A 25,891-nucleotide genomic window follows, 5' to 3' on the forward strand; every position below is an offset into this window, starting at 1 on the left:
TGAATCACTCATTACATAAGCTTACTTTGTCATCTTTGATATAAAGTGCTAGCATCTCCTCACGACCATAGCGGTAATCGGCCAGCTTGGACTTTGGCAATGCTGGAGAGGGAGGGGGGGACGTCACACTCCGCCCTCTGGATAGTGCACGGAGCCTGGGGAGAAGAAATCACCATCAGCACAATCCATGCATGCATAAATAACACTTCAAATGCAATCATTATTACTGACATAATAGTACTGGGCCATGTGTAAGACTATATCCATCTATTATCTTCACCTCAAGTTTAAGTTGGATATGCATCGCCCATTATCTTCCCCTAGACAACTAAGGGCAACAAGCAGGAGCAGAATAAAAACAGTACACAATACAATGCCAATGATTATCTTTTAGTACAATTTTGAGATGAATTATTGGCAATGTAGCAAGAATTTATGTTTGCGGGTGCTCTTATTGAATGATTGGAGTAGGGATAAGGACAGGCCCAACTAAGTGTAAACACCTGCTGATTGAGGCATTTTGAAGGACAACTTGCGACTTTCCATTATTTTAAGCTAGCTATATACAAGTTGAAGAATCATCAATAAACACAATGTGGTTCTCTTTTCTTTACATTCTAAAACTGAAATGACCAAGGTCATGCACTCACTCTGAAAACAAGCCAATGGGGAAAGAGAAAATGGAGAAGGATAGAATGCAGTGTGCTGAGAATGGGCCAATGAGGAAACAGAATGGGGCACTGAGGGAGGAAGGAGAAAAGTGAAGGACATGGGGAGTAAGTGGGGACCCCTAAAACAGTGAAGATTTTCTTTAATTTACTGACATATAAGATTGTTTAATTTAAAAACAAGAGTTGGTTATGGGCCAGGAATGTAAGCAGGGAGGAAAGAAGAATGAATGAGTTAGAGAAGGAAGAGATGCGTCACCATTCTGGGCCGAAGTTAAGTGTTTCAGCAGTCATACTCCTCTCTTCAACTGGAGCTCAAGGCTTCTGTTGGCACAACAAGGACAACAGTCAAATCATGTCATGGCGCCACATAATCAACCAATCAAATGTCCTCTTTGGGAAGTAATGAATGAAATACTATCTCCTACCACACAGCTCAAACACTTGTACTCAATAACACACATCCACATATAGGACACAACAATATGCCAGGGAAACATTACAGAGTGAGTGGAGCTCTAACCTTGTCCAGAGGATTGAACCAGTTCGGTCCAGATACGACGAGGGGGTTAAAGGCTATTTGGTTCTTCTCTGTGCAGTGGTTTAGAGTGGGTGTACTTGGGCCAAACAAATCTGTTACACTGAGCAAATAGCTGCAGGGCTCTGGGAAAGGGGTTAGGTGAGGTAACCAAATGTGACAGCAAGCTCACCAATCAACAAATGAAAACAAAAACAAAATGTTTACAGACAAAAATAGCACCAGGAATTACAACATGGGAGTTGATCATAATAATTGACCATGAAGCAAAATTGTGAAGAACAGGAGATCACGGGGAGCGATATGTGTATCTTCTTCACATGCATTTATTATTCTCTCCACTTCTGTCTTCTTACTCCTGCTTGAGTATTTCCATCGGATCTATTGTTCCTCCTTGTAAACACCTGGGGAAATGAGACATTCAATTTCGTTTTCACATGCAAATAATATTTACCACACTAAAAAGTTGTTATAACTGACAAGTGTTTTCACTTTAGTTGTGCATTGACAGTTCGTATATTTCGCCTATCTAAACTGAAGGCCAGCTTAATTTCCCGAGCTCTGATCATAGCTAAACTATTCACAGCCGACTAAGTAGCAACTAGCTAACTGTGCCAACTGAACAGTAACGTTAGCTAGCTAGAAGAATGAATGAGTTAGAGAAGGAAGAGATGCGTCACCATTCTGGGCCGAAGTTAAGTGTTTCAGCAACACGCCCCCACCCCCTTCGCTAACTACGTTCCCTAGCTAACTTTGCAATTACATAACACGTCATAGCCAACTGGTTTCGATACAAAACATGTTACAATTAAGTTAAAATAGAAATTAGCTCATTTAAAATGCACTCAATGTAACTGTGGTGTTTTCGATTAACCACAAATGGCAAACAATTCGTAGTTAGTATCTGCTGAAGTCAGCTTCAAACATTGAATTAGCCATTTGCACATTCGAACAAATCACTTCAGACAAATACGTGTTCATGAAGAAAACTTGAGTTTCATTTGAAGTTGCGCAAGAATAATTTACCTAATTGAACCAGTTTGCTAAAATGAACTAACGTATTTGCAGCCAGCTAACTAACCTAGCTGAACAACGGAGGTAAATAGCTAACGTTAGATGAGTAACCATGAAAAGCAGCGAGCAGCCCTCTACCCCGCTCCGACTCGCAGGATACATCTCAACTTTAGGCTGCTGCTTTGGCCTGCACTTCTGCTAGCTAAACGTAGCTAATATGGTTGCACATTGCGCGGATGTTACTAGCTTGCTAATTAACAAGCTAGTTAGCTAACCATCTTGACACAATCCATGAGAAATTAGCATTATATTAATCGTAAGCAGTGCAATTTATTATATTGCAGTGTAATGTTTGCCTAAATAATTGTGCCAATTTTTACTTACCTTTTGTTGAAAGCTGGTCGCACTAGCTAGCCAGCTAAGTTGCCAGCTAGCCAGCTACAACTTAGCTAGCTGGTAGCTGCAAATTTTGCGAAATTGGAATGTAGCTAACGTTAGTTAAGTCCTCTTTTTAACAACATATGCGTGTATTTCGCAATGACCTGTATATCTCCAGGTTTCTTCCTTGCAACTATATGTTGAATATTTGCTTGAACCACGTTTAATTAAAATTTCAACTGACCAACGTTCGCTGCGAATATTTTCATAACTCGCTTTCTCGTCTTGTTTGTGTTTTAGAAAAATGGCCTCTCTCCTTGTATTATTTGACAGATGTTATTTTTTTTTTTTTACCTCTATCGAGAATTCAGGCGAAGTAGTTGTTGGTGCTTTACCGCCACCTCTCTGACTGGAGTGGGACAAACACGCCCCCCTCACTCTTTCTTTGACACTTTATTATGTTGGGCCTGTATGCATTCCTACACAAAGGCCCTCGCTTCATATTCGTAGCCAAACCCACTGGCTCCAGGTCATCTATAAGTCTTTGCTAGGTAAAGCCCCACCTTATCTCAGCTCACTGGTCACCACATAGCAGCACCCACCGGTAGCACACGCTCCAGCAGGTATATTTCACTGGTCACCCCCGAAGCCAATTCCTATTTGGCCGCCTTTCCTTCCAGTTCTCTGCTGCCAATGACTGCAAAAATCACTGAAGCTGGAGACTTATATCAATTCAATTCAAGGAGCTTTATTGGCATGGGAAACATGTGTTAACATTGCCAAAGCAAGTGAGGTAGATAATATACAAAAGTGAAATAAACAATAAATATATCAATATATCTCCCACACTAACTTTAAGAATCAGCTGTCAGAGCAGCTCATAGATCATTGCGCCTGTACATAGCCCATTTGTAATCTACTTGTGTTCGGGCCTACTGCTGCATCGACTACGACCGCAACTCGCCCTTTGAGGAGCGCTCCAAGTTCCCCGCCTATGCGGCCCACGGACTCAATGAGAAAGAGAGGCCTGAGGTGGTGGAGATATCTGTTCAGCAGCTGGATAACTTCCTCAAGAGTGTCACCTTTGTTGACAATACCTTTCAGATCTTCTAAGATAACTGTGTGCCACCTGATAATGACCTGCACATGCCTTGACACTATACTTAGAATGATGTTTTATGTGATTTACTTGACCTGTAATGTAATGAAATGAAAAAGGAGGTAAATCTGATGTTGTCTTTCATAAATACTTGCGGTTCGCTTCCTCCATTTATTTTCTCTCAGAACACGTACAGTATATCATGATCTCTCACCTCATATATCGAATGTATAGCCTCACTCACTCACTCACTCACTCACTCACTCACTCACTCACTCACTCACTCACTCACTCACACATTCTCCTTTGTCTCTGATACCAGTCTATACCATGGAAGTTCTTGTGTGCGTTATCTGTCTGTGGTTTTGTGCTAACCTATTATTACCACCGCCTTGCCACTGAAACTCACCTGATGCTGAAGGCCATTTGTTCTCCACAAAGAGAGATTAGAGAGTAGGTTTTACATTTTACAGCATTTTAAGCGTAAGTGGAGAGAGGAAAGACTGAGATGACAAGACAAAAAAGAGGGTTGATGGCAGAATGCTTTGCACAGGAGGGTTCCACACAGCTCACTGTAATTGGTCCTCTCAGTAGATTGTAGTGTTCCATGAGAGTGGTCTTATGATAGGTGACAGCCAATTCAAGGCCTGTCATACTCTGATTAGACAATCCAAGAAATTGAATGAAAGGCAGCATTCAAGAATATGTGAAAATGTGATATACTGCCTAGAACGTGACGTAATCCTATAGCTTATAAAGTACCACAGTATGAGTCCTAATACCCATAAAACTTAGCGTTCAAACACGGAAATTATTCCAATAACTTTTACATCATTAATGTTTTCCATATGGGATTTTCGAAACACTTAAAATAAGGGTGTGTTTCGTGTCGGTTTACCCTGGTGTGACATTTTGATAACAGTGTATATCCCTCTCGGACAAGATGATTTTTATCGATATATTTGCTTGTATTTATCCCCCCAAATAGAAATGCTAATTAGCTGTTAATCTGGCTATCACACAGAATGACAAATGCTGTGATGATCTGGACTGCCGAATCGAGGCAAAGGTAATAATCTCTGGATTAACTAGCTAACTTTAGTAATGAATAATTGTCTAAATTTGTTTAAATTGATCATTTTGTATTTGTATTTGTATTTATTATGGATCCCCATTAGCCATACTCTAAATACTCTTCCTGGGGTCCGGTAAAATTAAGGCATTTATACAATTTTTAAAGCATTACAGTACATTCATAACAGATTTCACAACACACTAAATGTGAACTGTCTTCGGCAAGTTTTACATTTACAAAATACCTGTTAGCATAGGTGTCAGCTAGAGATGACGTGCAGGAGTTTGCAGGGATTTGTAGTCCTGCATGATGTCTACTTTGATGCTAACTAGAATTTGAGAATTTGAGAGCAAATAGAGCTGAATATATTGATAAAAGTAATCTTGTCCGAGAGAGGAGGTTAACAACATGTCACACCAGGGAAAGGCAACATGAAACACAGGCCTTGATTGAAGTGGTTCTAAAATCCCCTATGGAAAAATTATAGGGGGAAAAAAGGATTGGAACTATTTCAGCGTTTGACCACTAGGTTTTATGTGGATTATGACATGTCCACCTGTGGCTGTCGGTGCTGTTTAAGATTTTATTTCATGAGGATGGCCTTATTTTTATTACAGCATATTGGATGACTGTAATTCATACTCGATTCACCCAGTTCAATGTCACATCGATAGGTTTAAGCTACTACATGATACTCACATTTTCCCTATAGCCATCATTAGGTTGCTACAACCTAGCCTGTGAATGAAAGTTTACAATATAGGTGCACAGGTCGAGAGAAATTTGAGTAATCAAGGTGACAGACAGTGAGCGTCACATTCAATTCCACCTTTCACACTCTTGTCTGCATCTAGCTAATCTAGGTTTTAATCATTAGTTTAATAGTTGCAAACGAGGGTTTCTGTTGGACATATTCAGATATGTTTATCCCCGTTTTGTTCCGTTTGCTTCCGTTTAGAACATTTCTCAACAGAATCGGCGGAATAATACACCCCGGATCCCATGCAAACACAGTTCACTTTCATAGCAGCCACATACAAACAGCATGATCACTTTGATTGTTGTACCTATATTTCCTCCTCGGATCTACACACTCTAGTCCTCTCAACTTTTCCCTTCGGTTGTGGACTTCAGTACATAACATATCAGCTGTCTGTGACCAGTTGAAAAAACCTTTCCAAGTGAAACCTTCATATCATATCTGCTAACTGCTACACACAGCCTATATAAATATAGCTAGCTCTCTCTCTCTCTTGCTTCTCCTTCATTTTTGAAGAAATCAATTTGTTCAAAACTGTTCAATTATTCTCCTTCTCTCTCTTTGAGTCAAATACTCACCACATTTTATGCACTGCAGTGTTAACTATCTGTAGCTTATGCTTTAATTACTAGATTCATACTCTGATCATTTGATTGGGTGCACAACATGTCAGTTCAGGCTGCAAGAGCTCTGATATGTTTGAGGATGTCCTCCCGAAGTTGTCATAATACTGTGTAAGTCTATGGAAGCGGTGACATCCATGAGCCTCCTATCTTTTGCATTGAAGTTCGATGTAGCCAGAGGAGGATGGAAACTAGCTGTCCTCTGGCTACACCATGGTGCTACCCTACAGAGTGCTGTTGAGACTACTGTAGACCTTCATTGCAAAACAATGTGTTTCAATAAACTATTTGGTGGCATGAATATATTGAGTATAGTTTTAACTTTTTGAATGTTTCCCTATTGTTATGAAATTCACTGAGGATGATCCTCCCCTTCTTTTTCTGAGGAGCCTCCACTGGCATCCACTGTGGGGCTCTATAGCCTCCCCAGTGAGTGTACTACCTCTTCTGCTAAGACAACACTGAGCTCACTAAGCTGGGACTGAACACTTTTGACTCATCAAATAAGATGCTGCTATTGTTTATTATCTATCCTGTTGCCTAGTCACTTTATCCCTACCTATATGTACATATCTACCTCAATTACCTCATATCCCTGCACATCTACTCGGTACTGGTACCCCGTGTACATAGACAGGTTATCATTACTCATTGTGTATTTATTTTTCTTTCTCTCTGCATTGTTGAGAAGGGCCCGTAAGTAACCGTTTCACTGTTAGTCTACACCTGTTGTTTATGAAGCATGTGACAAATACAATTTTATTTGATTTGATTTAACAAGGTCTTTATGGCCTTTATGCTTGGTCAAGTCCTGCTGAAGCTGTTCCTCTTAAAGTTCCCCCTAAATTGCTAGATTGATGGTAGCAGTGGGGATAGTCACTCAGGCTGACATATATTACTGCGTCCTTGTCTGCGTTGGGCTTTGTGCGTGGGTTGCTTCTCTGCTAGAGGTTAAAGTGACCTGGCCTCCTTGTATGTTAGGGTACTACTGCTATATTCTATTATTCCTTCACCATGTATGTTCTTATATTTTCAGCTGTAAAAGTTACAGTAAATTCACATAAGGCTTTGCTGATTGGACAATATGGAACAGACCAACGCCTATTCTTGTTATTCACTCACAACACAAATTGGTTGGATAGCAGATCCCTCTGTCACATTATTTTACTCACTTTGCATATCTGGTCTGTGGTGTTTAAATTCTAACTCTACACCTTGTCTTTCACTTCACTCTCCTGCAGTTGTTCTGGTAAGAGCCATGCAATTCTCTCCGGGCTGTTTGGTGTTGGTGTTCTCCCTTTTCCATAGTGCACCTAGAGCTCCGGCCACTGTGGTTGAGGACTTCAACCATGTAGAACGATGCAAGGATTCCTTATACATGGGAACCCCACCACGGGGAATCATTGAAGCCAAACTGAAGAAGATCTGTCAGCGCTATGCAGACAAGCCACGCTTCGTGACCCTGTACGACCCTCAGAAACGAATCCCTGTCTACTCAGCCTACTCCTTCAAGAAGACAGAGGGAGACCGGCGCGTGGACTACCCCTGGATGTATGAGCCACAGGTCAGTCAAATGCATTTTTGCTGTTGTTGTGAGTCTACTCCTTAAATGTTATGTTATACGTGTTTTCTATCTGAAAATGATGGTAATGTTAAGTCCCTATTTTGCAGTGACAGGAGTTGAAATGTTATAGCTGTTAACTGATTTATCATAGCCCTTCATTGAACAGTGTATAGCTTCTTTCCCTTTGTTACTATGTAGTCTACAATCGTGTGATTGATATGCTAATCCTTCTCCCCTCTCTCTCCAGCTGGCAGAGGTTGATGGCAATGGAAACATGCTACCCTTCCCTACCGGCTACCTGCACATGAAGTTTGAGGACAGCCAAGCAGTGCTGGATGACTACTCTGACGTAGTACTGTATGAACGTGGCCACCTGAACCCAGACCAGCACCAGTCTGACCCTCATGACCGTGCCTCCACTTACACCCTGACCAACGTGGTGCCAGAGATCAGAGAGTTCAACATTGGGCCGTGGCGTGAGCACGAGGAGCGTATCCGTGTCCGCCTCAACAACTACTGCCGTGGCACCGCCTTCATTGTCACAGGGGTGACCACTACAGGTCACATGATTCGCCGGAACAACCAGGACCGCGTGGCCATCCCTGAGGACGTGTGGACTGCCTACTGCTGCACTGACTACGACCGCAACGCCCCCCACGATGTCCGCATCCGCTTCCCCTCCCAGGCTGCCCTGGCCAAGAACGCCAAGGAGGGCAACACGGTCCACGAGATAACTGTCCAGGACTTGGAGAACTTCCTGAAGACCCGGATGGACGTGGACCAGAACCTGCAGCTCTTCTATGACAACTGCATCTCCCCCTCTCCCCTCCCTCTGTACCTCCACCACACCATCTAAACGCTCCACAGCAGCTACCATACACACCTACTCTCTGTGCTCTGTGTATCTCAAATGTGTATGCTCAGTGCGCTAGTAGTTTTTATAATGATTAAATATGATGTACACTGGCAGTTTGTTAAAAGTTTTGTACTTGTAACAGAACATTCATAGCATTTGGTCATGCTTTGGATATGCTTTATTATCTAAGATCTGCTTTGCAAATGACTTCTGTTGTAGTGTAGGGTAATTGTCCTTCCAAATGACTTCTGTTGTAGTGTAGGGTAATTGTCCTTCCAAATGACTTCTGTTGTAGTGTAGGGTAATTGTCACTCTATTTTCTATATTTCTCTTTGTAACTGCAATTGGCTTTGCCGCTATCTGTCCCCTTATAAAACAGCTCAGTGGCATTCAAATACAATGGTGTAGTGTGTCAACCATTCATGGAAAGGTGTTATCTGCGCATAGTTGGAAAGTGGTTGTAAAATGGACTATACCATCAAAGGCTGTAAAGAGCGTATCTTCTTTGAATAAAACAAATGAGTTCTCTGACTTCCAGGTGTCATGTTTTACTGTTTCAACCAGTCACACAGAATGCTACGGTATAAAACCAACACTTCGGGTCACAATTATGAAAAACTGTATTATTACAGTTATGAACACATCTTTTCATACATGTTTTGGGTTTAAGGTCCCCATTCTCCAATCATAGTAGCTTTAATGATGATTATTACTGTGTTATTATGCATAACCTGATCAGGTTAGTGATAGTTAGCATTAGAGTACCGGAACATTATGTATCATGTCGTATGTTCTCCCTTTACTCTATGAACTAATCCAAAACCACCACCTTCACCCAAAGAGAAGGTCCTGCACACTTTTAGGACAGTTTTTTTCCCTTACTATGTGACATGGCTCTAATTTATGCCTCATAATTCATTTACCTCTCAGATTATTCTGATTGACACGTTAAAAATCGTCCTCCAAAATGTGCCCATAGCTCAGGCAGCCCGACCATCCGCTCAGAACATGTTGAGCTGTGTGGTCATTAAACTAAGTGTTTGTGCAGCATGGGTGAATTTGAATGAATGGTGTCTGAGCAGATGCAGTATAGCAATTTTTACATGAACTTTCTCGTAAACTATAGCCGCTCATATCTTCTATTACTTTTATTACTTGTTCTTTTTTACTTTACTTGACTTTTATTGTTATTGATTAATGTACCGCATTGTTGAGGGAGCTAGCACATAATCATTTCGATGCACCTTTTATACCTGCTGTAAACTGTGTATTTGACTAATACAATTAGATTTAATTTGATGATGAAAAAGGCCTCTCCTTATTAGGCGCCTACAGTTCTCAGTGCTTTTGAGCATGTGACTCGTATAAGTTTCCCCACTGGATGTGGGAATGGTTAGAACTGGGAGCATCAGGCTTACAGGTGTGTCCGGCCAATCCTATAACATTGCTTTGCATGGGAAAGAGCCATTAATAAGTTTAGTGAAAGTAACGCTAACACTGACAGACTGCTAAATGCTGATGAGACTGACAGACTGCAGAATCAGTAACAGAGGAGTGTGAAGGTATCAGAGCAGTATTAAATACAGGGATAAATCTTTAGAGCATGAGGTCTACTTGGCAGCAGTCTTGGTATGCTGTTCTGAGTATGTTCCTGTGGGTGCCCTGGGCCTGGTGTGGCGTGGTGGAGGACTTTGACCATGTGGAGCACTGTAAGGACTATATTTACATGGGCATACCACCACGGGGCTACCTGGCGGGCAGCAACCTGAAGAAGATCTGCCAGATCCTGGAGGACAACCCCCGATTCGTCACCCTCTATGACCCCCGCAGGCACATGCCCCTCTACTCTGCATACACCTTCAAACGGTCTGACGGGGAGAAGAGCATGGACCAGCCCTGGATGTACGAACCACAGGTGAGTTGAGGTCTGAGGACAGAGGGAAGGTAAGGGAAGTTAATCATTGTAACTGTGTTTTTTTCCCAGTGTGAGAATTCTCATGTCTGTAACTACAATTACCGTCTCATATGAAGGAGGCTATTATGGTACCTTAGATATGGACTTGAACGATATTCAAAAACTAAGCTCACTGTCGTGATCAGAGAATGAGTGAGCCTTTGTTTTTCGCACACACCCTCTATCTTCCTTTAGTAATAGCATGAATTACCGCAATAAATATAGAGCTCTTTAATTTCACCTAATCACAAAAGTAGGTTATAATTTAAAGATAATCTCTCTCTCTCTTTCTAGCTGGCCTCCAGTAAATCCAGCAGTAATATGGAGGTCTACCCACAGTCGGCTCAGATGCACATGCGTCTCATGGACAGTCAGGCGGTGCTGGAGGACTTTACAGACGTGCCCCAGTATGTGCGTTGCCAACTGAACCCAGACCAGCACCAGTTGGAGCCCCTCGACAAGGCAGCCACCTACACCCTGTCCAATGTGGTGCCTCAGATCAGAGAGTTCAACACTGGCCCCTGGGCCCAGCATGAGGACCGTATCAGACGACGCCTCAACAACTACTGCCGCGGCAATGCCTATGTCATCACGGGAGTTACCTCGGCCGGGAACATGATTCGGCGAGACAACCAGGACCGTGTGGGCATCCCAGAGTACATGTGGACGGCCTACTGCTGTCCAGACTACGACCACAATGCCCCCTACCTAGAGCGCTACCACTTTCCTGTGTTTGGGGCCTATGGTCTGAATAATAGGGTCAACAATGCTGTGGTGGAGGTGCCTATCAAGACCCTAGAGACGTTTCTGAAGGGACGGTTGGACGTGGACAAGAACTACCAGATCTTCTACAATGACTGTGTGCCTGATGACATGTAGCCATACTAGAAAAGTTTTGTCTATAGCTGTAATGGTGACGGACATAAAAGCAAGGTTTTAGTATTGTGGGATCAAATGGTACATGGTGTGGATGTATTTATTCATACGTACACCAGAGGGAGCTTCTGTCAAACTTCTACGTTTACATTGTAGTTACTGGCCCAATGCTCATAACCACTAGGCTACCTGCCATCCACTACTTCTGTTGTGTTTATTTATTTTTTGACCTGCATTTTGTCTACTTTGAAGCAACATTTTACTGTCAATAAATGCAAGTAGACTGACACAACTATGTAACTTCATTCACTTTAGTACCCAAACCACAAATGTAGGTCAGTGGACAGGAAGGGGTTGTAAATGCATCGCATTGGCAGCATTGACCGGACAAAAGGATTTTAGATGCTTCTCATTTTTTTAGTTGCTAAGTGGTTTGTATTTGGTTCCTCTGTCCTTATTGGCACATGCAATCTTTTTGCGTCTAAAAAAATCCCTAAAGCTATATGAATAGGTCTGTATTTTTTACAACTGCTGGTCAACCCCAAACAATAAATGGACATATGCTACACCTATAGACAATTTTCACTCCTAGATTAGGGGAGTGTGGTATATTGAGCATTTATTTTTACATTCAGCATCACTACATCAAGGGAAATATAGTAATATTTCTAACAAATATATCTACATATATTTCAGGATGGGTATCCCTGGAAATAATCAGAATTCATGTAAACATAACAGTTTTGAAAACATACTGTGCCCCAGAAAAGCATAGGGACAGGGTAAATTGAGCCACCTTGGGGTAAGTTGGTGATGGTGTCCTGTGACAGTGGGCGATGGTAGGTCAAAGTTTAATTCATGGAATGGGGGTGTGGTATATTGTATATCTTAAATGTATGCGTCACACCCTGGCAGGGAGGGGCTGTGACTAAAATGGCTCAATTACCAGACTACGCCCGTTTCTGTTTAATACAGGGAATACTTCAACCAGTGAAATGCTGCGTTCAAAACAACTGAGAAGTCGTAACTTGTAACTGGGAAATCTTTCCGACTTCAGTGTGTTCAAGACAACTGGGAACTCGAAGAAGAAAAAAAACAAGCTCCTTCTGGGAAAATGTGTTTTTAACGGACATCCAACTCAAAATTCCAAGTCGGGAACTTGGGCCTCTTTCTAGAGCTCTGACTTTCCGACCTGAAGATCACTGACATCCTGATTCGACCTTGTTTTTTTCAGGGTTCCCAGTTGTCTTGAAAGCACCATAAGACACACAGGTTTGGGATGACAGGCCACCTTTTGGATTGGATCATGAGCAATACAATGGACCAGGCAAAACTATATCAACAATACCATTTTATTACAAAGATCTTTCAGTTACAACATTCCAAACCAACTCGCCATATTCTGTTTCAACTTTGCCAGAATAAATAACCACAGTCAATGACACATACCCTGATGATGATACACACCCCTCTTGGAGCAAGAACTACAAAATAAAAAACGACAGCCGACAACCCTGAACACAGGGCAAACTATTTTTAGGACGGATGCCACTACGTGCTAGCTCCAACCAGAGCTCTGTAGTTCAGACCTTTGTAGTTTGGACGACAACTTGTATATTGCACTCCAGCGGCACGGACGTACTTGACGCAAACACAGGTGCACCAAAGGTTAAAAAGGAGGCAGAGGGCGTGAACTGCAATGAAAGAGAGAGTAGTTTAGGGATCCTCCAATCACAGGAGGATCATACAAAAAAAAATGTTATTTAATCACCGCAAATCTCAGAGTCACAGGACACACATGCAATCAGCAATTATTAAGGTCAGTCATTGGTGAAAGCAAACATAGATCTGTGAAAATTCAGTTAAATAGGAAAGCTAAAGTCCACCCTATGTCACACGCCTACATTCAGATATAGATATCTCTGTTCAATATCCCTTACCCTTTCAAAGGTAAAAGGTATCAAAGGCAAAAGTACAAATGATTTCAAATTCCTTACATTAAGCAAACCAAGATGGCACATTGTTCCTATTTTTTTTGTTGCCTTGGGCACACTCCAACATTTAGACATCATTTCAAATTAAGCATTTGCGTTTAGTGAGTCCACCAGATCAGAGGCAGTGGGGATGATCAGGGATGTTCTCTTGTTAAGAGCGTGAATTGGACCTTTTTCCTGACCTAAATGTAACTAGTACTTTGGGTGTCAGGGAAAATGTATGGAGGAAAAAGTATCAAAGTAAAAAGTTGTAAAAAATATCTATCGTAAAGTAAAAGTACACATTCCTCACAAAAATACATACTTACTTTACACCATTGATGGTGTCCTAGAAACAAGGTGTGGCCCAACTAACCCTTTGGCTCAACACACCTGCATATTTATAGACTCTATAGGCCTATCTGTGATCAATTATTTTCCACACAAATAAAACAACAGAGAAAATATATTTATGCACAATAATCAATTAGGCATTTGAATCAATGTTCATTCAAAGCATATGGCAACCATTGCAAAGTAAAATATGGCATTTCCTCATTCTTAAATCAGTTACGAAAGACTAGAAACGATCACAAAAACGTGTATGACGTCATCAGATGGGCGAATCACTGTGGGAATCCGGATGGGTTACTGGGTACGTCAATCCCATCCATTCTCCTCATTTAGAACAGACCGCTGAAGAATGACAGCCTGTACTTGTATGTTCAGCATACAGTGTGGTAAGATAAATCAATAAGTACATGGCAGCTTGCCAAAACACGACACGGTTAACCTAGAATGAAAATAGCCGCACCCGGAGAGACCATCGAGCTTTCATCTCTGGTGCGCACGGGGCATTCCATTGCGCTCTGAACAAGCTAATTTCATATTGTGTATGCCTAAATACTAGACAATTCGGCGTAGAAAGTGATTTTTTTACGGAGTATATTGCACATGTACTTTGTTTAGCAGCGCCTTCTAAACATGTTGCACCATTTTGCGAATGACTTCCATTTCAGGTAAATGATATATTGCCCACCATTATTTGATAAGAATACTGTTTTTGTAATATACGGTAATACTGAAGCAAACATGTTAAGGAGATTAGGTCTAATCATTAACTTTTGTGCGCAAAGTTCCAAACGCATGTTGGAAAGTTTCCAGATGATATTTTCAGATGGACGTGGCCTACGGTGCCTTCAATGGGATCGTTATGGCATGATTATTGGCATCCACCACCAGCTCTTCAGAATTTAAAAGTCAAGGAGTTGCTGTATCTAGTCAATGGGTGAGGAATAGAACTATGCCCGCAACGATCTCTCTGGTGCGTAACGTAAGCAGTTTATTGGGTGTTTACACAGATTTGCAGACGTTATTGCAGGTGTAAATAAATGCTTCTGGTTTCTAGCTCCAACAGTGCAGTAATATCTAGAATTACATAATAATGCACACATAGGTATAGATATATGTATAACAGAAAGAGCAATATCAGAACGAACAATGTCAGAGTCCTGAATACAATTATATATAATGGTGTGTATATGGTGTGTATAGACAGTATATGAATAGAAAAGGTGTGTACAGCAGTCACTCCAATATTTGCAGGACAACGAGGACAATCTACCTTTCCAATGAAACTTTGCATTAGAAAGCAAAAAAGAAACCACTTGGCCTCAATTTCTTCACTAGATTTCCCAACAAGGGTTCAAGGCATAAATGTACATATACTAGGCCTATATACAGTTGAAGTCGGAGGTTTACATACACCTTAACCAAATACATTTAAACTCAGTTTTTCACAATTCCTGACATTTAATCCTAGTAAAAATTCCCTGTGTTAGGTCCATTAGGATCACCACTTTATTTTAAGAATATGAAATGTCAGGTATAATAGTAGAGATAATTATTTATTTCAGCTTTTATTTCTTTCATCACATTCCCAGTGGGTCAGAAGTTTACATACACTCAATTAGTATTTGGTAGCATTGCTTTTAAATTGTTTCACTTGGGTCAAACATTTCAGGTCGCCTTCCACAAGCTTCCCAAAATAAATTGGGTGAATTTTGGCCCATTCCTCCTGACAGAGCTGGTGTAACTGAGTCAGGTTTGTTGACCTCCTTGCTCACACATGCTTTTTCAGTTCTGCCCACAAATTTTCTATAGGATTAAGGTCAGGGCTTTGTGATGGCCACTCCAATACCTTGACTTTGTTGTCCTTAAGCCATTTTGCCACAACTTTGGAAGTATGCTTGCGGTCATTGTCCATTTGGAAGACTCATTTGCGGCCAAGCTTTAACTTCCTGACTGACATCTTAAGATGTTGCTTCAATATATCCACGTAATTTTCCATCCTCATGATGCCATTTCTTTTGTGAAGTGCACCAGTCCCTCCTGCAGCAGAGCACCCCCACAACATGATGCTTCCACCCCCGTGCTTCACGGTTGGGATGGTGTTTTCTTCGGCTTGCAAGCCTCCCCCTTTTTCCTCCAAACATGATGATAGTCATTATAGCCAAACAGTTCTATTTTTGTTTCATCAGACCAGAGGACATTTCTCCAAAAAGTATGATCTTTGTTCCCATGTGCAGTTGGAAACCGTAGTCTGGATTTTTTATGATGGTTTTGGAGTAGTGGCTTCTTCCTTGCTGAGAGGCCTTTCAGGTTATGACGATATAGGACTCGTTTTTACTGTGGATATAGATACTTTTTACCTGTTTCCTCCAGCATCTTCACAAGGTCCTTTGCTGTGGTTCTGGGATTGATTTGCACTTTTCGCACCAAAGTATGTTCATCTCTAGGAGATAGAACGTATCTCCTTCCTGAGCGGTATGACGGCTGCGTGGTCCCATGGTGTTTATACTTGCATACTATTGTTTGTACAGATGAACGTGGTACCTTCAGGCATTTGGAGAAAAAAAATTCTGAGGTCTTGGCTGATTTCTTTTGATTTTCCCATCATGTCAAGCAAAGAGGCACTGAGTTTGAAGGTAGGCCTGGAAATTCATCCACAGGTACACCTCCAATTGACTCAAATTATGTCAATTAGCCTATCAGAAGCTTCTAAATCCATGACATAATTTTCAGTAATTTTCCAAGCTGTTTAAAGGCACAGTCAACTTAGTGTATGTAACTTCTGACCCACAGGAATTGTGATACAGTGAATTATACTTGAATTATACTTAATCTGTAAACAATTGTTGAAAAAAATGACTTGTGTCATGCACAAAGTAGTCCTAGCTGACATGCCAAAACTATAGTTTGTTAACAATAAATTTGTGGAGTGGTTGAAAAACAAGTTTTAATAACTCCAACCTAAGTGTATGTAAACTTCTGACTTCTTCAACTGTACCTCTACATAAATCCATGACATACAGTAAGGTATCATTATGTTCTGAAACAATGCATTACAGTAAGAGTGACAAGCACAATAACCTCATGATTATTTATCTGACAGTGTTTATGTGTTCTTCTCAGGGTTAGAATGATGTGCATGGCCACAAACCTGTCTGCAGTTATTGGTCAATAAATCCGGGAAACCTGGGAGTTAGTTGTCATAGGGGGTTGATGTCTCTTCTGTGTAAATCCTCTGCAGAAGTAAATCAGAATGAGATTTTATAACCCACCTCATAGAGAAGCCAACGTATTGGCTCGAATGGGTTTTCCCAGTCCAACAGTCAAAACAGTCAGTTAATATTGTACATCCTTCACAGTGTACCTGCTCTAGTGACCTTCTATTCTCTGGAACTGGTTGACATAACTTCCTGTTAAGTGATTGTCAGATTTGCTGCCAGTCTGTAACTGCTCTCAGCCACCATTTCTAGCATTAGCCTGATGATGAGTGTGTGTGTGTCCCAGGGCCGGTGGTGGTACTGCTGACGGTACTCCAGTGGGCAGGACGAGGCCTCCCTTCTCCTGTCAGGCCCATCTGTGACCCCCGCGTCCTGGATCGCTTCATCATGGAGGCCCGCGACACAGAGACCGCTCTGGTGAGCTGAGGTCTAACCATCATGGACCTGAGCTACTTTTAAATGTTTGAAAAATGTCACATTAGAAGATGGATGATGATACTACCAGGGTGTATTATGTGCGGAGACAGCTTTGTTAGTGTGTTTGATCTGTCGGTGTGTCTCATCTTACCCTAACTGTATCAATATGTCTTGCCTTCCTTCCCTCTTGCAGCGAGGTTGCAAAGCAGGGTGTGGAGTGACAGGCACATTTGTGGTTCCTCTGACAAATGTTGACTTTGTAGTCTGGGAGACAAAGGATGTGAGTACCTGTCTATCAGTTCAATACCTGAGTTGTTCCACAAAATTAGTGCTTTTTGATGAGTGCCCTTTGATATTTTAAGTAGAAATTGTGCACCAATATTGGTAAGATGTCTATATGACTATCGCCCAGTACCACTCACGTCTGTAGCCATGAAATGCTTTGAAAGGCTGATCATGGCTCACATCAACACTATCATCCCAGACACCCTGGACCCACTCCAATTCACATACTGCCTCAACATATCCACAGATGACGCAATCTCTATTGCATTCCACACTGCCCTTTCCCACATGGACAAAAGGAACACCTACATGAGAATCAAAAAGAAAGGAGGACCAAGGAACTCTTCATATAATTAATTCAAATGCCTTTATTTGTATGGCATGTTCAATGGAGTACTCTCTGGTGAAGGTCATGCAGCCAAACGTTTTTAAAATGTGTTTCCATTGAACATGCCATACAAAAAAAGGCATTTGAATTAATTATATGAAGAGTGCCTTGGTCCTCCTTTCTTTTTGACGACCAATTTACCCCTTTTTACCAAAGAGCATCTTCTGTCTCCCAAAACCAACTATTGTGTACCTTAGCAGCGCTTCCCTTGCCTTCCTCTTCTTTTTTTCTTTTTTTTTACCTATGTGAGAATGCTATTCATTGACTACAGCTCAGTGTTCAACATCAGTGCCCTCCATGCTCATCACTAAGCTAAGGACCTTGGGACAGAACACCTCCCTCTGCAACTGGATCATGGACTTCCTGATGGGACGCCCCCAGGTGGTGAGGGTAAGCAACAACAGAGCCACGCTGACCCTCAACACGGGAACCCCTCAAGGGTGTGTGCTTAGTCCCCTCCTGTACTCCCTGTTCACCTGCATGGCCGCGGATGACTCCAACACCATCATTAAGTTTGCAGATGACATAGCGGTGGTAGGCCTGATCAACGACGATGATGAGACAGCCTATAGGGTGTAGGTTAGAGACCTGGAATAGTGGCAGGACAAGAACCTCTCCCTCAACCTCAGCAAGACAAAGGAGCTGATCATGGACTACAGGAAATGAAGGGCCAAGCTCACCCCCATTCACATCGACAGGGCTGTAGCGGAGCGGGTCGAGAGCTTCAAGTTCCTCAGTGTCCACATCACATCTATCATGGTCCAAAAACACCAACACAGTGGTGAAGAGGGCACGACAACACCTCTTCCCCCTCAGGAAGCTGAAAAGATTTGACATGGATAGATCTTCAAAAAGATCCTCAAAAAGTTCCACAGCTGCACCATTAAGAGCATCTTGACTGGCTGCATCACCGCTTGGTATGGCAACTGCTTGGCAACCGACCGCAAGGCGCTACAGAGGGTGGTGCAAACGGCTCAGTACATCACTGGTGCCGAGCTCCCTACCATTCAGGACCTCTATACCAGGCGGTGTCAGTGGAAAGCCCTAAAAATTGTCAAAGACTCCAGCCACCCAAGTTATAGACTGTTCTCTCTGCTACCGCACAGCAAGTGGGACTGGTGCACCAAGTCTTGAACCAACAGGACCCTGAACAGCTTCTACCCCCAAGCCATAAGACTGCAAAAGAGTTAGTGAAATAGTCAACCAAATAACTACCCGGACTATCTGCATTGACCCTTTTTACACTAACTGTTTTGACTCATCACATACGCCGCTGCTACTGTTTACTATCTGTCACTTTATTTCTAGTTATATGCACAGTACATATCTAACTCAATTATCTCATACCCCTGCACATTGTCTCGGTACTGGTACCCTTTGTATATTGCCAAGTTATCATTATTCATTGTGCAACATATATTATTTTATTATTACGTTTATTATTATTATGTTTTACTTTTCTATTTTCTTTCTCTGCATTGCTGGGAAGGGCCCGTAAGTAAGCATTTCACTGTTAGGCCACACCTATTGTTTACAAAGTTAACATTTGATTTGATTTGAACTTACATGGAGTCCATTGAGTCCATTGAGCTCTAACTGCCAATACATGTATTTCTGTACAGTGTACCCATTAATACAGGATTCACCCTAATGTGCATGCATCTTTTGCTATATAATGATAATGTATTATGACATTCTGTGAGTTTTGTTTTAGCGTACGCATGTATATAATGCGTGTATGTGTGTATTCCCAGACTGAGCAGCAGGCTTTGGAGGTCCAGTCGGGGATGTCTCTGTTCGGCCAGGCCCTGGGTGCTGTGAGGGAGTCAGTGAGCCGTGTTGCCGTGCAGATCCTCATCGACAACAACAAGAGCAACATCCACAGCCTGGGCCAGGTGCTGCGCAGCCTCCACATCCAGGTGACTCACTGAGGAGTGTGAGTGTCTCGTCTACAGCATAGCCAGTGGATGGGACTGTGGTGTGAACTTTTTTGTTATGTAGGGCCAGGAGAGTTCCTGGTCTGATCACATGGTAAAGAAAACCTCCTTGCCCAATAGGCCCAGAGTTATTCCTGATCACATGTCCTAACCAGGAAAAACTCCTATCCCACTTATCAGATATGTTTTGTGTCTCTGTTTCTACCGTATATCACGTTTTAAGGTATGACCTCGTGCAGACAGTGTTGAAAAAACAAAAGTTTATTCCTTAAACAGGGACAGGCAAATGACAGGTCAAGGCAGGCAGGGGTCAATAATCCAGAAAGGGTGTAAGGTACAAAACAGCAAGCAGGCGCAGGGCCAGGTAGGGATTCTACTGGCCAACATCCAGTGAGATTGCAGAGCGCCAAATTCAAATACAGAAATACTCATTATAAAAATTCAGAAAACAAAACATATTTTACATAGGTTTAAAGATTAACTTCTTGTGAATCCAACCACTGTGTCAGAATTAAAAAATGCTTTACGGCGAAAGCATACCTTACGATTATTTGAGAACATAGCCCAGTTGACAAATTATTACAAACAGTAACCAGCCAAGCAGAAGTGTTACAAAACTCAGATATAGAGATACAATTAATCTCTTACCTTTGATGATCTTCATATGGATGCACTCAGAAGACATTCATTTACTCAATAAATGTTCCTTTTGTTCGATAAAGTCTCTTTAAATCCAAAAATCTCAGTTTTGTTGCACGTTTTCTTCAGTAATCCACAGGCTCAAACTCAGTCAAAACAGGCAGACAAAAAATCCAAATTGTATCCGTAAAGTTCATAGAAACATGTCAAACGATGTTTATATTCAATCCTCAGGTTGTTTTTAGCCTAAATGATCTATAATATTTCAACCGGACAATAACTTCATCAATATAAAAGGTAAACAAGAAATGCACTCTCTTGCACATGAAAAAGCTCTGTGACACTTCAGGGTCCAATCATTCAGACTGGTCTTACTCCCTCATTTATAAGAATACAAGCCTGAAACAATTTCTAAAGACTGATGCCATCTAGTGGAAGGCATAGGAACTGCAAATTGAGTCCTAAGTCAATGGATACTGTAATAGCATTGAATAGAAAACTACAAAACCAAAAAATGAATGTATTTTCTCAAGTGTTCGCCTGCCAAATCAGTTATGTTATACTCACAGACACTATTTTAACAGTTTTGGAAACTTTAGAGGGTTTTCTATCCAAATCTACCAGTTATATGCATATCATATCTTCTGGGCCCGAGTAGCAGGCCATTTAATTTGGGCATGCTTTTCATCCAAAATTCTGAATGCTGCCCCCTACCCTAGAGAAGCTAATTAAGGTGCCATCAGCCGCCTGTGATGGATACAGTCAGCCAGACATTCCCTTGTCCTCTCTGCCCTCACCCCTCAGTGTACCACCGCCTACCTGCCACGCTTTGTTTGCTTTTCTGTCAGAGGCGCCACTCTTCTCAGAAACTTGTGCCTTTTAAGGGTACTGCAGTTCAGTGACTGAGATGACATTGAGCAGGCCGGGTATGGCAGTGGAAGTTAGTGGAAAGGTGACAGAATGGGGGTTCTATTTGGCTGCATACGGTTTGGTATGGAGTAGCTGGCCAAGAAGAACCTGGAATAGACCCTCTTCCACAGAACAGATGAGTGGTGCTTTTTTTTCCCAGGGTTGTGTACTAAACCTTGTTCTTCCTCCCATCCATTGAACAGGACCTGCCACTTCCTCCAGCACCAGCAGTAGGTGACTTAGTGACTAGGAAGGTGTCGTCCTTATCTGAGCTGCTCCATGTCCACACCAACTTCCTACGAGGGAAGGTTCGCCTGCTGCTCACCAATGCACCTGCCTGTCAACAGAACAGCACTTGATTGGAGCTTTCCTCTGTGATTGGACCGTTGTTTAGAGAGAGGATGAGGTGATTGGACTTTTGCTGAAGTCTCTGAATGGCTTACCAGTATGGAATGTGTAGACAAGGTGATTGCTGACCGGACAAAAACTGGTGGATGAGTAAGTTCCCTGTGGGTGGAGTTGGTGAGAACATGAATGAGTGAGAGAAAAAAACGGAAGTTCTACAGCTCATTGACCTCACCGGTTCCTCGTACTACCTAGCAGTACTGCCAAAGAGCTCTGATGCATGCAGTGGAATAAGCTACAGATGGAACACATCACATAATATCATATATAAAGTCCTAAATCCAAGAATTGTATCTTATGCTCTATTTATACAGTTTGCATTAAACTTGTCGTAAACGTGTTTTTATATAAATCTCTATTTTCATATATGAGTGTGTCCCTTTTAGTCTTTGAACCATAGGTTTCTCATTGATGCTAAGGTTTAACATACCGAAGTCAGTGGTTGTGTGTTCATGTTATATCCTTGCTCAGTGCCGTTATAATTCAGACCACAGGTACACTTTGCTGCAAGTCAATGTATTGATCACTTCTCACTGTGTGCTCTCTGCACTCTGTCTGTCTGTACCCCTCCCTCCCTCCATGCCCCCTCTTTCTACTTTTCTCTGGCTCACCCTGTCTTTGGGGTCAGAGCAGACATTGTATTTCACCACCAGGCAGCTCATACAGCTCTTCCGACGTGTCAGGCGGAGAATTGAAGATGAGAATGAGTTCAGTTCCTGGAGACAGTTCTGCACTCTGTTGCCCTCTGCTGGATAGACCGTGACATCATTGCCCTACTTAGACCCCGCATACACAAAGAACAGCTCTATGTCTATAAAAAGAAAAAGACATCATCAGGAAATCATCTCATATTTGTGCATATAGACCAAATGCTCACCCGAAACAAAAAACACACAAAAGAACACCAACCAAAGTATGTCAACATGGGTAATTATTAATCAGATCAGCAACCACTCACAGATTATCGATTTAAATAATTAGATGTTGTGTGTTCATAGACAATAACAGAGAGGCAAATGTGATCATTTGTTTAAGAATGTATTTTTAATGTTCTCCATTTCAGGTGCACAACATACAGTCTGTAATAGCCTCTATATGAAATAGAAATATTAACTTCATTCTTTAAACCCGTTCGTTATGCTTCCATACAGTGTCTTAATCCTCCAGTAAGTGCTGATTTCAGACTAAATGAAAACAGAGACAAACAGGTGCAAACCTTTTTGGGCAACTCAGCGTGAACCTTGGAAAAGTAGAGATTTGCATCCTTGTAATGTTTCTTTGTAACATTGAGCCAAAGTCAGACTTTAGTGTCACTGTGTAAACTTGGTGAGAGTGTGCTTCCAGAGTCTGTTGGCTGCCATATCCCTGGTTTCCAAATTTCAGTCATATATATATATATATATATATATATATATATTTTTTTAGAAAAATACTGTATTTTTTCACTTTTCCTTTTTGGAAACATGGGCCTCTCAAATGGACAGCAAACAGGTGGGCTGATATTCCCAGAAAATGACTTAAACAGAGAGTGTGCATGGCAGACATAATAGTAAGGGATAGCAAAGCAACCACAACCATCAGAGTCTGAAACAAGACTAAAGAGTACAAAGGAGTTGACAACATACTGTACCTGTTCTAAGCTATGGGTAATACTGTATGTCATATCTCAGGACAGTGAGTGTCACTAACAAGTACCAACAGCACCACCATCAAGATTCAAGTTTCCTAGCTCTGTAGGTTTGGGTTGAGCAGTTTCAAACCATGGCTTTATCTCTACCACTCTCCATCAGTGCCTTCCGATTTTCTTTCCTTCTGTCTCTCGCTCTTGATCACTCTCCTATTTTCTTTTTCTCTGTATCCCTATTCTATCTAAATCTGCTATTTATGCAGCTCTTATCTTTGGCCACTTAACAGATGCAGAAGGCTCTTCTTAAATTCTTCCAAACAAAATCTGTCTTCATGATTGATGTGGCAATTGACAATTGTGCAAGTAATGCCCACCTCCATCCAAAACCCCACACACATCCAGTATGTCCTTTCTACCCTAGAGAAACCTGAGCCATATCCCCTTACCTACTGCTATTATGTTGAACTCAATCATGCTAGGATTTTAGATGTAGTTCACAGATCATTCATGTATGTTAATAACTGTCTACATGTTCCCATAACTTGTTGCACTTTGACCTTGAAAATCTAAGAAATTAAAGAGAATCAAACAACAACAACGGATCAGCCGTCTGAACTTGCACCTGTTGTCACAAAGGAAAGGTTTCACCGTTCACTCATAAACCAAACCATAAACATAATATTTACAAATACCAGTTTGTTCTCTTACACTTAAAAAAATGTACAGTTTGTTTTCCATGGTGTTTGTTTTGTTCTTTTTTCTGAGTCCCCGGCCCCTGTGACAGATGCCAGTCTAACCCCAGTGTGATCATCATCATCTCAAAACAATGTGATCATCATCATCTCATAACAAGACAGGAAACAGAACAGGAAAAACATGGGGAACTCAATCCTGCCAGGTTTTTTGTTTCTGTGTATATGTGAGTAATGTTTATCAAATGTTTTTTTCTACTCAAGATTTAGAACGCATCCTCAGTGCATCGGAGACATATCAGGCTTCTTCTGAAGAGTCATCTCTCCATCGTCGCTGTTGGTTTTGATGTCAAGGTTTTTCGTATTTTGTCTCAACATCTGTTCTGTAACAGTTTTTTTTCATGAATGTCCAGAGTTCATTGTGTCCCTGTGTTCAGTTGTGCGGTTGAAAGATCTAAAACGTGCGTACAAGGCTTTTCACCTTTGACCTACAGTATGTCAGTCAGTCTGTCTGAGGCCCCCTCATACCCCCTGCACCCTCTCCCCCGGCACCCTCTCCCCTCAGAACAACAGAAGTGGATTTGAAAAGACAGAGTCATACCCAGTCTCCAAAAACCTGAAGCACGTAGCTAAAAGTCCATTGAGGAGAGGATGAGAGTGCTTAAAACGAAGATAATTGTTCAGAGACAACCCTTTATTCCTGGGAAAATGTGTAGAATTCTATCAGTTTTTATCATTGAGGCAAACCACGTGAAGTATGACATTTTCACCATTCAGAAACAAGTATTAGTCTATCATGGACAAACACTGCAAGCTGATGGAGTGGTAAAGTCCAACAATGTTTTTCCTTCAGTCGACCGTGCAACACTCCACAGCTAAAGTAATGAGAGAAAGAGAGAAATAAAACGAGGGAGAGAGAGAGGGGGCTTCCATCAGTCTTTCAGGGCGGCAGGTGCTTGTGGAACAGCCTCAGTGATAAGAAATGAAAAAAATAAAGGACATCTTTGTTGTCCTTGTTATAATCATAGTCAATATTCATCTCTTGAAAGCCTTTTTGAAGTATCTACAGAATAGAAGATAGTTTTCTTGTGCACGAAGTTCAGCTGACATAAAAAACAAAAAGAAAGTACTTTAAGAAAAGAAAAAAACCAAGAAAAAAAACAAGGCCAAACCTGGAAATAAAAAGGAACAATTCAAGATTTCCACTCTGATGACCATCCTCCATTTAGAAAATAAAAATCATGCAGAAGATCCCAGACAAAAAAAAATCTTAAATCTTAATATTCTCTTGTATTTTTTACATGGATATATTTACTATTTTCCCCCTTGAGTAAAGCCCAGCCAAGGTACAACACTGAATGCAGTAAAAACAAAAATTAATTGCAAAAGATCAAAAAGAAAGATGACACGTCTGGCACTTTTTTGATTATGATAATTCCTTGTGTAAGATCAAGTCAGGATGGGCCTCTCCAGGTGGTCCATTGGACCCCATTGAAAGAAGAGCGTAATCACAGTACTTGGCACCAAGAATGCTGGTAAAAACGAGATATCAGGATCTCACCTTTTTCATTCATATCCTTACAATTTATCAATAATACATCATTTACATTTATGTGTTTGTATAAAAGACTCCAAAGAGGAGAAG

At 41.5% G+C, this 25,891-nt stretch overlaps 4 protein-coding genes across 5 annotated transcripts in view; 3 read left to right on the forward strand and 1 right to left on the reverse strand.

The window, feature by feature from the left end:
• LOC112231401 (GRB10-interacting GYF protein 1) overlaps positions 1-2,920 on the reverse strand; it is a 33,840-nt gene extending 30,920 nt beyond the window's left edge. Inside the window, exons 1-5 of one of the 2 annotated variants that reach the window (XM_042311361.1) lie at positions 2,605-2,920; positions 1,192-1,610; positions 928-992; positions 281-328; positions 26-155 (exon numbers count right to left, since the gene is read on the reverse strand). In XM_042311361.1, coding sequence (XP_042167295.1) covers positions 26-155; positions 281-328; positions 928-962 — 213 coding nt within the window. In that variant the 5' untranslated portion in view covers positions 963-992; positions 1,192-1,610; positions 2,605-2,920. The remainder of the gene's footprint in view (positions 1-25; positions 156-280; positions 329-927; positions 993-1,191; positions 1,611-2,604) is intronic. The other variant, XM_024398136.2, reaches the window with a different exon arrangement.
• A 4,438-nt stretch (positions 2,921-7,358) lies between these two features.
• Positions 7,359-9,106, forward strand: LOC112230617 (endonuclease domain-containing 1 protein-like). Its single transcript, XM_042311364.1, has 2 exons — positions 7,359-7,719; positions 7,967-9,106. The coding sequence occupies exons 1-2, from the start codon at positions 7,414-7,416 to the stop codon at positions 8,573-8,575; spliced, it is 915 nt and encodes a 304-aa protein (XP_042167298.1). The 5' UTR covers positions 7,359-7,413; the 3' UTR covers positions 8,576-9,106.
• An 888-nt stretch (positions 9,107-9,994) lies between these two features.
• LOC112230618 (endonuclease domain-containing 1 protein-like) lies at positions 9,995-11,694 on the forward strand. The gene is made up of 2 exons (XM_024396892.1): positions 9,995-10,490; positions 10,824-11,694. Exons 1-2 carry the CDS (start codon positions 10,179-10,181, stop codon positions 11,406-11,408), a joined length of 897 nt encoding a protein of 298 aa, XP_024252660.1. The 5' UTR covers positions 9,995-10,178; the 3' UTR covers positions 11,409-11,694.
• Positions 11,695-14,008: 2,314 nt separating this feature from the next.
• LOC112230619 (erythropoietin) lies at positions 14,009-22,430 on the forward strand. Its single transcript, XM_024396893.2, has 5 exons — positions 14,009-14,118; positions 17,234-17,364; positions 17,558-17,644; positions 19,792-19,956; positions 21,726-22,430. Exons 1-5 carry the CDS (start codon positions 14,082-14,084, stop codon positions 21,879-21,881), a joined length of 576 nt encoding a protein of 191 aa, XP_024252661.2. The 5' UTR covers positions 14,009-14,081; the 3' UTR covers positions 21,882-22,430.
• The last annotated feature ends 3,461 nt before the right edge of the window (positions 22,431-25,891 follow it).

Source organism: Oncorhynchus tshawytscha, linkage group LG33 (genome assembly GCF_018296145.1).
Source record: "Oncorhynchus tshawytscha isolate Ot180627B linkage group LG33, Otsh_v2.0, whole genome shotgun sequence".
NCBI classification, from domain to species: domain Eukaryota; kingdom Metazoa; phylum Chordata; class Actinopteri; order Salmoniformes; family Salmonidae; genus Oncorhynchus; species Oncorhynchus tshawytscha.

What these genes read in the sequence shown, in the direction of transcription:
- LOC112230617 (XM_042311364.1), top strand. Translation starts at nt 7,414, where the DNA reads ATGCAATTCTCTCCGGGCTGTTTGGTGTTGGTGTTCTCCCTTTTCCAT. An exon ending in CCTGGATGTATGAGCCACAG is followed by an intron (nt 7,720 to 7,966) that starts GTCAGTCAAATG and finishes CTCTCTCTCCAG; the next exon opens with CTGGCAGAGGTTGATGGCAA.
- LOC112230618 (XM_024396892.1), top strand. Translation starts at nt 10,179, where the DNA reads ATGAGGTCTACTTGGCAGCAGTCTTGGTATGCTGTTCTGAGTATGTTC. An exon ending in CCTGGATGTACGAACCACAG is followed by an intron (nt 10,491 to 10,823) that starts GTGAGTTGAGGT and finishes CTCTCTTTCTAG; the next exon opens with CTGGCCTCCAGTAAATCCAG.
- LOC112230619 (XM_024396893.2), top strand. Translation starts at nt 14,082, where the DNA reads ATGACAGCCTGTACTTGTATGTTCAGCATACAGTGTG. An exon ending in GCGACACAGAGACCGCTCTG is followed by an intron (nt 17,365 to 17,557) that starts GTGAGCTGAGGT and finishes TCCCTCTTGCAG; the next exon opens with CGAGGTTGCAAAGCAGGGTG. An exon ending in TGCGCAGCCTCCACATCCAG is followed by an intron (nt 19,957 to 21,725) that starts GTGACTCACTGA and finishes TCCATTGAACAG; the next exon opens with GACCTGCCACTTCCTCCAGC.